The following is a 16,505-nucleotide window of genomic DNA, read 5'->3' on the forward strand; positions in this document are numbered from 1 at the left end:
CCCAACGTCGCCAAGCCACACGTCCGCTGGGCACGCGCTGGCCAGTGGCCCAGTTGCCCCACCGCGGAGCCGGCACCACGGGGCCGTCCTCACAGCCCGTGCGGGTCGGTGTCGGTGGTGTCGGTGGCCGCAGATGTGACGCTGGCGCCGGGTCCGGCCCTCACGTACCGCACCATCGGCGGAGTCCTCGACTTCTACTTCTTCCTGGGACCCACGCCCGAGAGCGTCGTGCAGCAGTACACCGAGGTGACCACCGCCACCTCCACCACCACCACCTCCACAACCACCACCACCTCCACAACAACCACCACCACGGCCACCACCACCGCCACCACCACCACCGCCACCACCACCACGGCCACCACCACCGCCACCGCCACCACCACCACGACCACCACCACAATAAATGCTACGACCACCACGACCACTGCTAACGCCACTACTACTGTCACCACCACCAGCACAACTACAACCACCGCTACCATCATCACGACCACCACCGCAACCTTCACCACGACCACCACCACTGCCACTACGACCACAACCACCACAACCACCACGACCACCACCACGACCACCACGATCACCAACCACCACGACCACCACCACCACGACCACCACCTCCACCACGACCACCACCACCACGACCACAACCACCACGACCACCACGACCACCACCACCACGACCATAACCACCACGACCACCACGACCACCACCTCCACCACGAACAGCGCGTCAACTCCGCATCGTCTGGCTGAACCCATCCCACCGCTCTTTTGCCGGCAGGGTGGCGCAGCGCTCGCCAACAGCACTTGGCCCACCAGGCTGTTGAGGCTACATGGGGGATCTTCGTCTGTGGTGCTCATCGTTATGTTGCGTTGTGTTGTCGTCGTTGTTGTCATTGTCACACCAGTCTCGCTGTTGGCACGCTGTGGGTGGTGGTCATCGTGGTGGTGGTGGTGTCCGTGTTGTTGTTGTCTCATGTTGTTGTTGTCTCATGTTGTTGTTGTTGTCGTTGTGACGTCACCCGTCTGCAGGCGGTGGGCCGCCCGTTCCTGCCGCCCTACTGGTCGCTGGGCTTCCAGCTGTCGCGCTGGGGCTACGGCAGCCTGGGGGCCGTCAAGGCCGCCGTGGACAGACTCAGCCAGCACGACATCCCGCACGTAGCCTGCAGCACCCACCACTCACCACACACCACCACTCACCACACACACCACCACTCACCACCACACACGTGGACAGACTCAGCCAACACGACATCCCGCACGTAGCCTGCAGCACCCACCACCACCACCACACACCACTCACCACCACACCACCACCACCACTCACCACCACACACGTGGACAGACTCAGCCAACACGACATCCCGCACGTAGCCTGCAGCATCCACCACTCACCACCACACACACCACCACCACCACACCACCACATCCACCACCACCACCACTCACCACCATACCACCACCACCACACACGTAGACAGACTCAGCCAACACGACATCCCGCACGTAGCCTGCAGCACCCACCACCACCACCACACACCACTCACCACCACCCACCACCACCACACACACCACCACCCCCCACCACCACTCACCACCACCACCACACACGTGGACAGACTCAGCCAACACGACATCCCGCACGTAGCCTGCAGCATCCACCACCACCCACCACCACACCACTAACCACCACCACCACACACACCACCACACACACCACCCACCACCACCACTCACCACCACCACCACTCACCACCACCACACCCCCACCCCCACCACCATTCACCACCACCACTCACCACCACCACACCCACCACCACACACGACCCCCACCACCACACACCACCACCACCCACAACCCCCACCACCACAAACGACCTCCCACAACCTTCCACGACCCCCCACGACCTCCCACGACCCCCACAACAAAAAACGAAATCTCGTTGAGCGAGAGCGCCGATTTATTTTTTTGTCGAGGAATTCGATTTGTCTGCTTTTTCTACTTTTACGGATTTCTAAACTTTCGGTCTCCCCGGGGGGGGGGGGGGCGATCGCTCGGCTCCAGCGAGTTTCTGGGGGGAGGAGAGGGGGGGTGGGGAGGGGGGTGGTGAGGGGGGATGGGGGTGGTGGGGGGTGTGAGGTGGGGGGTGGTGAGGGTGGTGGGGGGTGTGGGGGGACGTCGACCCTGGCCGCCTTCTGCCCCCCCCCTCCCTCTTGCAGGACGTGCAGTACGGCGACATCGACTACATGGATCGCCAGCTCGACTTCACGTACGACACCGCCAGCTACGCGGGACTGCCCCAGTACGTGCAGTCACTGCGCGACGCCGGCATGCACTACGTCATCATCCTGGTGAGACGTGCCCCCCCCCCCCCCTCTGCCCCCCCCCACCAACCCTTCCCTCCTTCCCTCCCCCCATAAACGCGACCGGCAATTTGACAAGTCGCGACCATCTCCCGTGACTCCGAGGTGACTCTGGCGATGCGCTTGGGGATCGATGACGCAATCTCAAGTGACGCGTGCTTTGTTTATTTATTTAAGGGGCACCACGCTGGTGCGATGTTGTCTTTCTCGCCCGGTCTGCAGGAGGTCGTGGACTCGGTCGCGACCCTGACGATGCCTGCTGCTGCTGCTGTGTATTTGGAGTTTTCGTGTCTCTCCCTCTCCCCGTGGTCGCGTGGATTTTTTTTCTCCTCCGGGTCCTCCGGTTTTCCCCTCCGCTTTCAGAATCAACGTCACGCGTTGAGATGATTTTGCCTGCTGCTGTACATTTCCACGCGACGATGATGATGATGGGCCACTTTGTTGAGCTATCATTTGTGATGTCCAGGTCGCTTCTGAAAAGTAAGTAAATTTTTAAATAAAAATTTTATTTTACAATTTTTCTTAAATGTTTAGTGTGTGGTTTTTGCTTTTATTATTTTCAATTTATTATTTGTATTTTATTTTTATTATTTCATTTAGTTTTCTATCTACGTGACTTTACAGAAAGAACCAAGAATACAAGTTAATACCTATTTGTATATTTTTAAGCGATTTATTTACCTTTCCTATAATTTCCGCTCCACTCGTGGTTTTGCGTCATCCACCGTTGTAACGTTCGGACTCCGCGCCCCGACTGGACTAAAAGAGCTTCATAGCTCATCGGATTCCTCCTTCCTTTGCAGTCCAAATAATAAACAAACGAACAAGCGTCGCGATGTGTGCGCTGTGCCCCGCGCCAGGACCCGTGCATCACCAAGGATGAGCCGCCCGGCTCCTACCGGCCCTACGAGCTGGGCCAGCAGATGGACATCTGGATCAAGAACTCGGACGGATCGCCGGCCGTGGGCAAGGTGCCAGCAGCCACCCCCAAGCGCCACCCACCCCATACTCCCACCCCATACTCCCACCCCATACTCCCACCCCATACTCCCACCCCATACTCCCACCCCATACTCCCACCCCATACTCCCACCCCATACTCCCACCCCATACTCCCACCCCATACTCCCACCCCATACTCCCACCCCATACTCCCACCCCATACTCCCACCCCATACTCCCACCCCATACTCCCACCCCATACTCCCACCCCATACTCCCACCCCATACTCCCACCCCATACTCCCACCCCATACTCCCACCCCATACTCCCACCCCATACTCCCACCCCATACTCCCACCCCATACTCCCACCCCATACTCCCACCCCATACTCCCACCCCATACTCCCACCCCATACTCCCACCCCATACTCCCACCCCATACTCCCACCCCATACTCCCACCCCATACTCCCACCCCATACTCCCACCCCATACTCCCACCCCATACTCCCACCCCATACTCCCACCCCATACTCCCACCCCATACTCCCACCCCATACTCCCACCCTCGCAGTGCCTCCTTTGCCACTGGCACAACCATAACCGTGCCAGGGCCGTGCCAAGCCACGGTGTGGCTCTGGAGGTGCCGGGTTGTGGTTTCCACTGGCACTCCTGAACCGTGCTAGGGCCGTGCCACCCTTAATGTGGTTGTTGTTTCCACTGGCACTGCTGAACCGTGCCAGGGCTGTGCCAACCCCAGTGTGGTTGTTTTTCACTGGCACTCCTGAACCGTGCCGGGGCCGTGCCAACCCCGGTGTAGTTGTTTTTCCACTGGCACTCCTGAACCGTGCCAGGGCCGTGCCAACCCCAATGTGGTTGTTTTTTCACTGGCACTCCTGAACCGTGCCGGGGCCGTGCCAACCCCGGTGTAGTTGTTTTTCCACTGGCACTCCTAGAACCGTGCCGGGGCCATGCCAAGCCCCGGGGTGGCTCGGGAGGCTCCAGCACTTCGAACAACACTTGCCCCAAGAGCCTGTGAAAGGCTACATGGGGGACCTTTGTCCTTGCGTGACGTGCGGCGGCGGTGCGCGTGTCGTCGCAGGTGTGGCCTCCGGGGGGCTCGGTGTTCCCCGACTTCACGAACCCCGCCACCGCCTCCTGGTGGGTGCAGATGTGCGTCGAGTTCAGCGACGTCATCAAGTACGACGGCATCTGGATCGTGCGTAGCGCACTCGCTCACCAGTCCACGGCTCGCTCGCTCGCTCACCTAGCTCACTCACTCACTCACCACGGCTCACTCACTCACCACGACTCACTCACCAATCCACGGCTCGCTCGCTCACTCACTGATCCACAGATCGCACTCTCACTCACTCACCACGACTCACTCACTCACTCACCAATCCACGGCTCGCTCCAAAGAATCGTGGTCGAAAACTGCCGGGATTTTTTTTCGCTTTTCAACGATCCTGGCCGGTACGCCTCCGCCTCGGCAGAGAAAAGCCCAAATCAGTCGGTCGCAGTGGCGCACGCCGCGACGAGCAGACTGGCATCGCCTCCGTCGCCGCCTTGCGAATCGGATAAAGTTTCTCTTCCATCGGTCGTCGACCGCCACTCCCCGTTGACGTTCCCCTTTGGTCACGGTCCCGTTGTGTGTTTCTCTCTCACCGGGGCGTTTTGCTCAACAACAACAACAACAACCACGACGACAACAACAACAACGCGGCAGGACATGAACGAGCCGGCCAACTTCGGCACGGGACAGGAGCCGGGCTGCGCCAACAACCTCCTCAACAAGCCGCCATACCACCCGCGTAAGAGCACCCCACGGACGCCGTGTCACGTGGTGTGATGTGGTGTGATGTGTCACGTGGTGTGATGTGGTGTGATGTGTCACCTGGTGTGATGTCATGTGGTGTGTGATGTGTCACGTGGTGTAATGTGGTGTGTGATGTGTTACGTGGTGTGATGTGGTGTGATGTGTCACCTGGTGTGATGTGGTGTGATGTGGTGTGTGATGTGATGTGTCACCTGGTGTGATGTGATGTGGTGTGTGATGTGATGTGTCACGTGGTGTGATGTGATGTGGTGTGATGTGTCACCTGGTGTGATGTGATGTGGTGTGATGTGTCACGTGGTGTGATTTGATGTGGTGTGATGTGGGTGTGATGTGATGTGTCATCTGGTGTGATGTGATGTGGTGTGATGTGGGTGTGATGTGATGTGTCACGTGGTGTGGTGTGACGTGATGTGGGTGTCACGTGGTGTGATGTGGGTGTGATGTGCTGCGTGCGTGCTGTGGGTGTGCAGGGATTTCTGGCGACGACCTGGCCGAGAAGACGCTGTGCCCGGACGCGCGCACGCACCTGGGCCTTCACTACGACACCCACTCGCTGTTCGGCTGGGCGCAGCACGAGCCCTCCTTCCAGTGAGCCGGGGGCGGGGGGGTGGGCCGGGGGGGTGGGGGGGTGGGGCGGGGGGGTGGGGAGCCGGGGGTGGGGTGGGGGGACGGGTGGGTGGGGTGGGGAACCGGGGGCGGGGGGGTGGGCCGGGGGGGTGGGCCGGGGGGGTGGGGGGGTGGGGCGGGGGGGGAGCCGGGGGTGGGGTGGGGCGCCGTGAACAACAACAACGTGTATTGTGTTTATTGAAGCCAGGTGAGGTGTGAAGACAACAACAACGATGACGAGAGCCCCCCGCTGGTAGATGAGCGGTCTCACGCACAGCCCCTACAGGCGGGCAACGTACGCTCGTGTGTGTGTGTGTTGGACTTCTTTCACACCGTACGTAGCCAACCGCGTCAATCCGAGGTGTGGGGGAAGGACAACAAACTAAACACGAACAGCAGTTCTCAAGAAATGAGTTTTCAATCTGGAGGATGATCTAAAAGTCCAGTGGCTTCCTAATCACAAGGGTATCCCCCGCTTATGAGGAACACCCTCCCACTCCACGGCATACTAATCGACTCCCATCGCAGCAGTCGTATTATTATTAACATTCAAATCCAAACTAAAGTAAAAAATACATTCAAAGAAAACCACATTTTGGTCATTTGATCGATCGATCAAAATTATTCTACACTAAACTACTTTTTATGATTTTTTATATTTGTAAAAATGTTATTACTTGATTTATCTACGTGGCTTTACCGAAAGACCCAAAGAATACACTAAACTATTTTTTTACTTGACCAGGTGAGACACACTGACCGATGTAGCTCCTTTCCAGCGGCGACCTGGCTATCAGTAACGAGAGCTCAACAAAGTGACTGATGTCGTCATCGCCGTGTGGACATTTATAGCAGCAGCTGAATTACTCTAAACGCGTGAAGTTGAGTTTACACGTGGACGGAAAAACCGAAAAAATCCACGCGACCACGGGGAGAGAGACACGCAGACTCCAAATACACAACAGCAGCAGGCATTGTCAGGGTCGGGAACGAACCCACGACCTCCTGCAAGGCAGGCGAGGCAGTCAACACCTCCTAGCCACGAAACATTTGAGTTGTCTGGCGGGCGCGCGAACGTCAGGATGTCCGTGTGTCAACATCTCCTAGCCACGAAACGTCGACATTTTATAGACGTAGATCAGGTGTCTGGCTAACTCGGGGATTTTCGATGTTAAGCTTTCGTGACTGCAGGGATTCATCTTCTTGGTTCTTTCGGTAAAGTCACGTAGAAGGGAAGTAATAAAATAATAAAAATAAAACAATAAAATACAATTCTCACGACGTTTCGGCCACAACGCAAGCAGCCGTCCTCAGGTGAAGAACAGGTCTGTCGGGAAGACAGCGTCTGAATGAACACCACCAAGCTTGGCAGCGTATATTTAAGCTGGGTTAGGGGAGGAAGGGCGCCTTGACAAAGGAATTTGCATATCAACAGCGGAATTTCGGATATTTATGGAAAATGCAGGTTTAGCTGCTGCAGCTCCTTACTATTAAAATTCCTTCCCATTATTACTGCTAACCCTACTCCCTCCCTTTAATGCTGCTAATCCTACATAATGCACGGGCATAATATGACTTTGAGACTCTCCCCCCCCACCTCCTACGCATTCCACAAGTAGTGACTAATCCCATATCTGCATTTTCCATAAATATGCTAATATCATCTGTTGATATGCAAATTCCTTTGTCAAGGCGCCCTTCCCCTCCAACCCAGCTTAAATATACGCTGCCAAGCTTGGTGGTGCCCATTCAGACACTGTCTTTCCGACAGACCTGTTCTTCACCTGAGGACGGCTGCTTGCGTTGTGGCCGAAACGTCGTGAGAATTGTATTTCATAATGTTTTATTTCTATTATTTAATTATTTCCCTTCTACGCGACTTCACCGAAAGAACCGAGAAGATGACTCGGGGATGTCCGTCCGGCGTGTGCCAGCGCCTCCCAGAATGCAACGGGCAAGCGCGCCTTCGTGCTGAGCCGCTCCACGTTCGTGGGCAGCGGCCGCTGGGCGGGCCACTGGCTGGGGGACAACTTCTCGCTCTGGAGGGACATGCACATGTCCATCATCGGCATGCTCGAGTTCAACATCTTCGGCATTCCCTACGTGAGCTTGCACCCCCCCCCCCCCCTACACCGCCGGCCCCACCACCACCACACACAGGATCTCTCCACAATAGAGGTCGCGTCGCGTAAATGTGTGTCGTTAAACCCTCCGCCACCCGACACAGCCAATAAGTACGTTTGTCACGTGAACAAAGCGTGTCAATTCTTTACGAGTACAGCACACGGGGCCTGTGATGTTGTCTTCCTCGACCGGTATGCGGGAGGTCGAGGGTTCAATCCCGACCCTGACGCCTGCTGTTGTATATTTGGAATTTGTGCGTTTCTCTCTCTCATCATCATCACGGTGGCTAGGAGATGTTAACTACCTCGCCTGGTCTGCAGGAGGTCGTGGGTTCGATCCCGACCCTGACGCCTGCTGCTGTATATTTGGAGTTTGCGTGTCTTTCTCTCTCATCATCATCATCATCACGGTGGCTAAGAGATGTTAACTACCTCGCCGGCTATACAGGAGGTCGTGGGTTCGATCCCGACCCTGACACTTCTCTCCGGGTCCTCCGTTTTTCCCCTCCACGTTAAGAATCAGCGTCACGCGTCTAGAATCTTCAGCTGCTGTAAGTTCCCACGTGATGATGACGATGGTGCTGAGCCACTTCGCTGAGCTATAATTTGTGATAGCTCAGCTCGCGTCTGACAAACAGCTCCGTAGCTCAGTGGGGGCCTTAGATCCCAGAATAGAAATAGTTTTAGTCTCCACTATGGGGCCCTCATTTGCCAGTAAAAATATGATAATTGGTTCTTTACCCTTCTATCTGGCAACAAAGGTGTCAGTTTTGTTGCCAGATAGAAGGGTAAAGAACCAATTATCAGTTTTAGTCTCGTTTGAGTTGAACTCCGTTCCCTGCTCATCACACCACAAGGACAAAGATCCCCCTGATAGCCTCCGACAGACTGTTGGGACAAGTGCGGTTAGCGAGCGGCAGCAGCAGCACCGGCACGGCACACGCGACGGGGTGGAGGCGGCCAGCACCACGCCCGGCCGCCTTTGTCTCCCCGGTGGCGATGTTTTACTACGCGCCGCGCTAGGTACTCAGTTGAGGCCGAGTCGACCTACGGGAGGTCCAGGGCCGCTCGTTCGGAACCCGCGCGTCTCAGCGGAGTTGGGAGCGCGTCGGCGCTGACCGCTGGTGCCGCGTCCCCGTGACGCGGAGCAGATCGGCGCTGACATCTGCGGCTTCATCTACGACACGAGCTACGAGCTGTGCCTGCGCTGGATGCAGCTGGGCGCCTTCTACCCCTTCTCGCGCAACCACAACGGCCTCGGATACAAGGCACGGCCTGCCCCCAGCTCCCTGCCCCCTGCCCCCTGCCCCCACTCCCTGCCCCCACTCCCTGCCCCCTGCCCCCACTCCCTGCCCCCTGCCCCCACTCCTTGCCCCCTGCCCCCACTCCCTGCCCCCACTCCCTGCTCCCGCTCCCAACTCCCTGCTGCCTGCCCACTGCCCCCTGCCCCCACTCCCTACCTTGTTCTCTGTGTGTCACCTTGTTCTCTGTGTGTCACCTTGTTCTCTGTGTGTCACCTTGTTCTCTGTGTGTCACCTTGTTCTCTGTGTCACCTTGTTCTCTGTGTGTCACCTTGTTCTCTGTGTGTCACCTTGTTCTCTGTGTCACACCTTGTTCTCTGTGTGTCACCTTGTTCTCTGTGTGTTACCTTGTTCTCTGTGTGTCACCTTGTTCTCTGTGTGTCACCTTGTTCTCTGTGTGTCACCTTGTTCTCTGTGTGTCACCTTGTTCTCTGTGTGTCACCTTGTTCTCTGTGTGTCACCTTGTTCTCTGTGTGTCACCTTGTTCTCTGTGTCTCACCTTGTTCTCTGTGTGTGTCACCTTGTTCTCTGTGTGTCACCTTGTTCTCTCTGTCTCACCTTGTTCTCTGTGTGTCACCTTGTTCTCTGTGTGTCACCTTGTTCTCTGTGTGTCACCTTGTTCTGTGTGTGTCACCTTGTTCTTTGTGTGTCACCTTGTTCTCTGTGTGTCACCTTGTTCTCTGTGTGTCACCTTGTTCTCTGTGTGTGTCACCTTGTTCTCTGTGTCTCACCTTGTTCTCTGTGTGTCACCTTGTTCTCTGTGTGTCACCTTGTTCTCTGTGTGTCACCTTGTTCTTTGTGTGTCACCTTGTTCTCTGTGTGTCACCTTGTTCTCTGTGTGTAACCTTGTTCTCTGTGTCTCACCTTGTTCTCTGTGTGTCACCTTGTTCTCTGTGTGTCACCTTGTTCTCTGTGTGTGTCACCTTGTTCTCTGTGTCTCACCTTGTTCTCTGTGTGTCACCTTGTTCTCTGTGTCTCACCTTGTTCTCTGTGTGTCACCTTGTTCTGTGTGTCACCTTGTTCTCTGTGTGTGTCACCTTGTTCTCTGTGTGTCACCTTGTTCTCTGTGTCTCACCTTGTTCTCTGTGTGTCACCTTGTTCTGTGTGTCACCTTGTTCTCTGTGTGTGTCACCTTGTTCTCTGTGTCTCACCTTGTTCTCTGTATGTCACCTTGTTCTCTGTGTCTCACCTTGTTCTCTGTGTGTCACCTTGTTCTGTGTGTCACCTTGTTCTCTGTGTGTCGCCTTGTTCTCTGTGTCTCACCTTGTTCTCTGTGTGTCACCTTGTTCTCTGTGTGTCACCTTGTTCTCTGTGTGTCACCTTGTTCCCTGTGTGTCACCTTGTTCTCTGTGTGTGTCACCTTGTTCTCTGTGTGTCACCTTGTTCTCTGTGTGTCAGCTTGTTCTCTGTGTCTCACCTTGTTCTCTGTGTGTGTCACCTTGTTCTCTGTGTGTCATCTTGTTCTCTGTGTGTCACCTTGTTCTCTGTGTCTCACCTTGTTCTCTGTGTGTCACCTTGTTCTCTGTGTCTCACCTTGTTCTCTGTGTGTCGCCTTGTTCCCTGTGTGTCACCTTGTTCTCTGTGTGTGTCACCTTGTTCTCTGTGTGTCACCTTGTTCTCTGTGTCTCACCTTGTTCTCTGTGTGTCACCTTGTTCCCTGTGTGTCACCTTGTTCTCTGTGTGTGTCACCTTGTTCTCTGTGTGTCACCTTGTTCTCTGTGTGTCACCTTGTTCTCTGTGTGTCACCTTGTTCTCTGTGTGTCACCTTGTTCTCTGTGTGTCATCTTGTTCTCTGTGTGTCACCTTGTTCTCTGTGTCTCACCTTGTTCTCTGTGTGTCACCTTGTTCTCTGTGTCTCACCTTGTTCTCTGTGTGTCGCCTTGTTCTCTGTGTCTCACCTTGTTCTCTGTGTGTCACCTTGTTCTCTGTGTGTCACCTTGTTCTCTGTGTGTGTCACCTTGTTCTCTGTGTGTCACCTTGTTCTCTGTGTGTCACCTTGTTCTCTGTGTCTCACCTTGTTCTCTGTGTGTCACCTTGTTCTCTGTGTCTCACCTTGTTCTCTGAGTGTCACCTTGTTCTCTGTGTGTCACCTTCTTCTGTGTGTGTCACCTTGTTCTCTGTGTCTCACCTTGTTCTCTGTGTGTCACCTTGTTCTCTCTGTCACCTTGTTCTCTGAGTGTCACCTTGTTCTCTGTTTGTCACCTTCTTCTGTGTGTGTCACCTTGTTCTCTGTGTGTCGCCTTGTTCTCTGTGTCTCACCTTGTTCTCTGTGTGTCACCTTGTTCTCTGTGTCTCACCTTGTTCTCTGTGTGTCGCCTTGTTCTCTCTGTCACCTTGTTCTCTGTGTGTCACCTTGTTCTCTGTGTGTCACCTTGTTCTCTGTGTGTCACCTTGTTCTCCGCGTGTCACCTTGTTCTCTGTGTGTCACCTTGTTCTCTGTGTGTCACCTTGTTCTCTGTGTGTCACCTTCTTCTGTGTGTGTCACCTTGTTCTCTGTGTGTCACCTTGTTCTCTGTGTCTCACCTTGTTCTCTGTGTGTCACCTTGTTCTCTGTGTGTCACCTTGTTCTCTGTGTGTCACCTTGTTCTCTGTGTGTCACCTTCTTCTGTGTGTGTCACCTTGTTATCTGTGTGTCACCTTGTTCTCTGAGTGTCACCTTGTTCTCTGTGTGTCACCTTCTTCTGTGTGTGTCACCTTGTTCTCTGTGTCTCACCTTGTTCTCTGTGTGTCACCTTGTTCTCTCTGTCACCTTGTTCTCTGAGTGTCACCTTGTTCTCTGTGTGTCACCTTCTTCTGTGTGTGTCACCTTGTTCTCTGTGTCTCACCTTGTTCTCTGTGTGTCGCCTTGTTCTCTCTGTCACCTTGTTCTCTGTGTGTCACCTTGTTCTCTGTGTGTCACCTTGTTCTCTGTGTGTCACCTTGTTCTCTGTGTCACCTTGTTCTCTGTGTGTCACCTTCTTCTGTGTGTGTCACCTTGTTCTCTGTGTGTCACCTTGTTCTCTGTGTCTCACCTTGTTCTCTGTGTGTCACCTTGTTCTGTGTGTCACCTTGTTCTCTGTGTGTGTCACCTTGTTCTCTGTGTGTCACCTTGTTCTCTGTGTGTCACCTTGTTCTCTGTGTGTCACCTTGTTCTGTGTGTCACCTTGTTCTCTGTGTGTGTCACCTTGTTCTCTGTGTCTCACCTTGTTCTCTGTGTGTCACCTTGTTCTCTGTGTCTCACCTTGTTCTCTGTGTGTCACCTTGTTCTGTGTGTCACCTTGTTCTCTGTGTGTCGCCTTGTTCTCTGTGTCTCACCTTGTTCTCTGTGTGTCACCTTGTTCTCTGTGTGTCACCTTGTTCTCTGTGTGTCACCTTGTTTCCTATGTGTCACCTTGTTCTCTGTGTGTGTCACCTTGTTCTCTGTGTGTCACCTTGTTCTCTGTGTGTCACCTTGTTCTCTGTGTCTCACCTTGTTCTCTGTGTGTGTCACCTTGTTCTCTGTGTGTCATCTTGTTCTCTGTGTGTCACCTTGTTCTCTGTGTCTCACCTTGTTCTCTGTGTGTCACCTTGTTCTCTGTGTCTCACCTTGTTCTCTGTGTGTCGCCTTGTTCCCTGTGTGTCACCTTGTTCTCTGTGTGTGTCACCTTGTTCTCTGTGTGTCACCTTGTTCTCTGTGTCTCACCTTGTTCTCTGTGTGTCACCTTGTTCCCTGTGTGTCACCTTGTTCTCTGTGTGTGTCACCTTGTTCTCTGTGTGTCACCTTGTTCTCTGTGTGTCACCTTGTTCTCTGTGTGTCACCTTGTTCTCTGTGTGTCACCTTGTTCTCTGTGTGTCATCTTGTTCTCTGTGTGTCACCTTGTTCTCTGTGTCTCACCTTGTTCTCTGTGTGTCACCTTGTTCTCTGTGTCTCACCTTGTTCTCTGTGTGTCACCTTGTTCTCTGTGTGTCACCTTGTTCTCTGTGTGTGTCACCTTGTTCTCTGTGTGTCACCTTGTTCTCTGTGTGTCACCTTGTTCTCTGTGTCTCACCTTGTTCTCTGTGTGTCACCTTGTTCTCTGTGTCTCACCTTGTTCTCTGAGTGTCACCTTGTTCTCTGTGTGTCACCTTCTGTGTGTGTCACCTTGTTCTCTGTGTCTCACCTTGTTCTCTGTGTGTCACCTTGTTCTCTCTGTCACCTTGTTCTCTGAGTGTCACCTTGTTCTCTGTGTGTCACCTTCTTCTGTGTGTGTCACCTTGTTCTCTGTGTGTCGCCTTGTTCTCTGTGTCTCACCTTGTTCTCTGTGTGTCACCTTGTTCTCTGTGTCTCACCTTGTTCTCTGTGTGTCGCCTTGTTCTCTCTGTCACCTTGTTCTCTGTGTGTCACCTTGTTCTCTGTGTGTCACCTTGTTCTCTGTGTGTCACCTTGTTCTCCGCGTGTCACCTTGTTCTCCGCGTGTCACCTTGTTCTCTGTGTGTCACCTTGTTCTCTGTGTGTCACCTTGTTCTCTGTGTGTCACCTTCTTCTGTGTGTGTCACCTTGTTCTCTGTGTGTCACCTTGTTCTCTGTGTCTCACCTTGTTCTCTGTGTGTCACCTTGTTCTCTGTGTGTCACCTTGTTCTCTGTGTGTCACCTTGTTCTCTGTGTGTCACCTTCTTCTGTGTGTGTCACCTTGTTATCTGTGTGTCACCTTGTTCTCTGAGTGTCACCTTGTTCTCTGTGTGTCACCTTCTTCTGTGTGTGTCACCTTGTTCTCTGTGTCTCACCTTGTTCTCTGTGTGTCACCTTGTTCTCTCTGTCACCTTGTTCTCTGAGTGTCACCTTGTTCTCTGTGTGTCACCTTCTTCTGTGTGTGTCACCTTGTTCTCTGTGTCTCACCTTGTTCTCTGTGTGTCGCCTTGTTCTCTCTGTCACCTTGTTCTCTGTGTGTCACCTTGTTCTCTGTGTGTCACCTTGTTCTCTGTGTGTCACCTTGTTCTCCGCGTGTCACCTTGTTCTCTGTGTGTCACCTTGTTCTCTGTGTGTCACCTTGTTCTCTGTGTGTCACCTTCTTCTGTGTGTGTCACCTTGTTCTCTGTGTGTCACCTTGTTCTCTGTGTCTCACCTTGTTCTCTGTGTGTCACCTTGTTCTCTGTGTGTCACCTTGTTCTCTGTGTGTCACCTTGTTCTCTGTGTGTCACCTTCTTCTGTGTGTGTCACCTTGTTATCTGTGTGTCACCTTGTTCTCTGAGTGTCACCTTGTTCTCTGTGTGTCACCTTCTTCTGTGTGTGTCACCTTGTTCTCTGTGTCTCACCTTGTTCTCTGTGTGTCACCTTGGTCTCCGCCTTGTTCTCCGCCTTGTTCTCTGTCTCACCTTGTTCTCCGCGTGTCAACTTGTTCTCCGCCTCTCCCCTTGTTCTCCGCGCGTCGCCGCTGTGCAGGATCAAGACCCCGGCGTGTTCGGGCCGGAGTTTGCCGAGGCGGCGCGCTCGGCGCTGCTGGTGCGCTACACGCTGCTGCCCTTCCTCTACTCGCTCTTCCACGAGGCACACACGCGCGGGGGCACCGTCGTGCGGCCCCTGCTGCACGAGTGAGTCCACGGTGCGGTGTGTGTGGTGTGTGTGGTGTGTGTGTGGTGTGTGTGTGGTGTGTGGTGTGTGTGGTGTGTGGTGTGTGGTGTGTGTGGTGTGTGTGGTGTGTGTGTGGTGTGTGGTGTGTGTGGTGTGTGTGTGGTGTGTGTGGTGTGTGTGTGGTGTGTGGTGTGTGTGGTGTGTGTGTGGTGTGTGTGTGGTGTGTGGTGTGTGTGGTGTGTGTGTGGTGTGTGTGTGGTGTGTGTGTGGTGTGTGGTGTGTGGTGTGTGTGGTGTGTGTGGTGTGTGTGTGGTGTGTGGTGTGTGTGGTGTGTGGTGTGTGTGTGGTGTGTGTGGTGTATGTGTGGTGTGTGTGTGGTATGTGTGTGGTGTGTGTGGTGTGTGTGTGGTGTGTGTGTGGTGTGTTGTGTGTGTGTGTGTGTGTGTGGTGTGTGTGGTGTGATATGTGGTGTGTGTGGTGTGTGTGTGTGTGTGTGGTGTGTGGTGTGTGTGGTGTGTGGTGTGTGTGTGGTGTGTGTGGTGTATGTGTGGTGTGTGTGTGGTATGTGTGTGGTGTGTGTGGTGTGTGTGTGGTGTGTGTGTGGTGTGTTGTGTGTGTGTGGTGTGTGTGGTGTGATATGTGGTGTGTGTGGTGTGTGTGGTGTGTGTGTGGTGTGTGGTGTGTGTGGTGTGTGGTGTGTGTGTGGTGTGTGTGTGGTGTATGTGTGGTGTGTGTGTGGTATGTGTGTGGTGTGTGTGGTGTGTGTGTGGTGTGTGTGTGGTGTGTTGTGTGTGTGGTGTGTGTGTGGTGTGTGTGGTGTGATATGTGGTGTGTGCGGTGTGTGTGGTGTGTGTGTGGTGTGTGGTGTGTGTGGTGTGTGGTGTGTGTGTGGTGTGTGTGGTGTATGTGTGGTGTGTGTGTGGTATGTGTGTAGTGTGTGTGGTGTGTGTGTGGTGTGTGTGTTGTGTGTTGTGTGTGTGGTGTGTGTGGTGTGTGTGGTGTGATATGTGGTGTGTGTGGTGTGTGTGGTGTGTGTGTGGTGTGTGGTGTGTGTGGTGTGTGGTGTGTGTGTGGTGTGTGTGGTGTATGTGTGGTGTGTGTGTGGTATGTGTGTGGTGTGTGTGGTGTGTGTGTGGTGTGTGGTGTGTTGTGTGTGTGGTGTGTGTGTGGTGTGTGTGGTGTGATATGTGGTGTGTGTGGTGTGTGTGGTGTGTGTAGTGTGTGTGTGGTGTGTGGTGTGATGTGTGGTGTGTGTGGTGTGTGTGTGGTGTGATGTGTGGTTGTTTTCTTCTCTCCTCCCGCGACGCCGCGCCAGGTTCGTCACGGACGTGCAGACTCACGGCGTCGACCGCGCGTTCCTCTGGGGCCCGGCGCTGATGGTGGCGCCCGTGCTGGCGGAGGTACAAGGGGCGTCGCACGGACACGGGGATGGGTGTCTGTGGCACCTTTAAGCAAGTGTCGAAATGATGATGAAGATTTGTTCTTTATATATATAAATATAAGAAAAAGCTTCAACTACTACCCCGCCTGCTCTGCCGAGTCCCGTGTGCCTGCTCATGCGTCCAGGACGTCACGATGTTGCAATGGACCTTGGAGGGATGCCACCGGTTCTTAACGTTCTGCAGATGTAGATGCCACTGGTTCTTCACGTTCTGTAGATGTAGATGCCACTGGTTCTTCACGTTCTGCAGATGTAGATGCCACTGGTTCTTCACGTTCTGCAGATGTAGATGCCACTGGCTCTTCACGTTCTGCAGATGTAGATGCCACTGGTTCTTCACGTTCTGCAGATGTAGATGCCACTGGTTCTGCACGT

General features: G+C 54.1%; 1 protein-coding gene across 1 annotated transcript in view; it reads left to right on the plus strand.

Moving 5' to 3' along the window:
• The window catches only part of LOC133346289 (sucrase-isomaltase, intestinal-like), a 28,484-nt gene that overhangs the window by 8,052 nt on the left and 3,927 nt on the right, over positions 1-16,505 (plus strand). Inside the window, exons 7-17 of the mRNA XM_061558185.1 lie at positions 134-246; positions 1,039-1,164; positions 2,227-2,358; positions 3,231-3,341; positions 4,416-4,532; positions 5,043-5,127; positions 5,624-5,741; positions 7,694-7,862; positions 9,034-9,150; positions 14,561-14,709; positions 16,005-16,089. Of these exons, the coding sequence (XP_061414169.1) occupies positions 134-246; positions 1,039-1,164; positions 2,227-2,358; positions 3,231-3,341; positions 4,416-4,532; positions 5,043-5,127; positions 5,624-5,741; positions 7,694-7,862; positions 9,034-9,150; positions 14,561-14,709; positions 16,005-16,089 (1,322 nt within the window). The remainder of the gene's footprint in view (positions 1-133; positions 247-1,038; positions 1,165-2,226; positions 2,359-3,230; positions 3,342-4,415; positions 4,533-5,042; positions 5,128-5,623; positions 5,742-7,693; positions 7,863-9,033; positions 9,151-14,560; positions 14,710-16,004; positions 16,090-16,505) is intronic.

This window comes from Lethenteron reissneri, chromosome 1 (genome assembly GCF_015708825.2).
Source record: "Lethenteron reissneri isolate LAM-NWPU_2019-01 chromosome 1, ASM1570882v1, whole genome shotgun sequence".
Classification (NCBI taxonomy): domain Eukaryota; kingdom Metazoa; phylum Chordata; class Hyperoartia; order Petromyzontiformes; family Petromyzontidae; genus Lethenteron; species Lethenteron reissneri.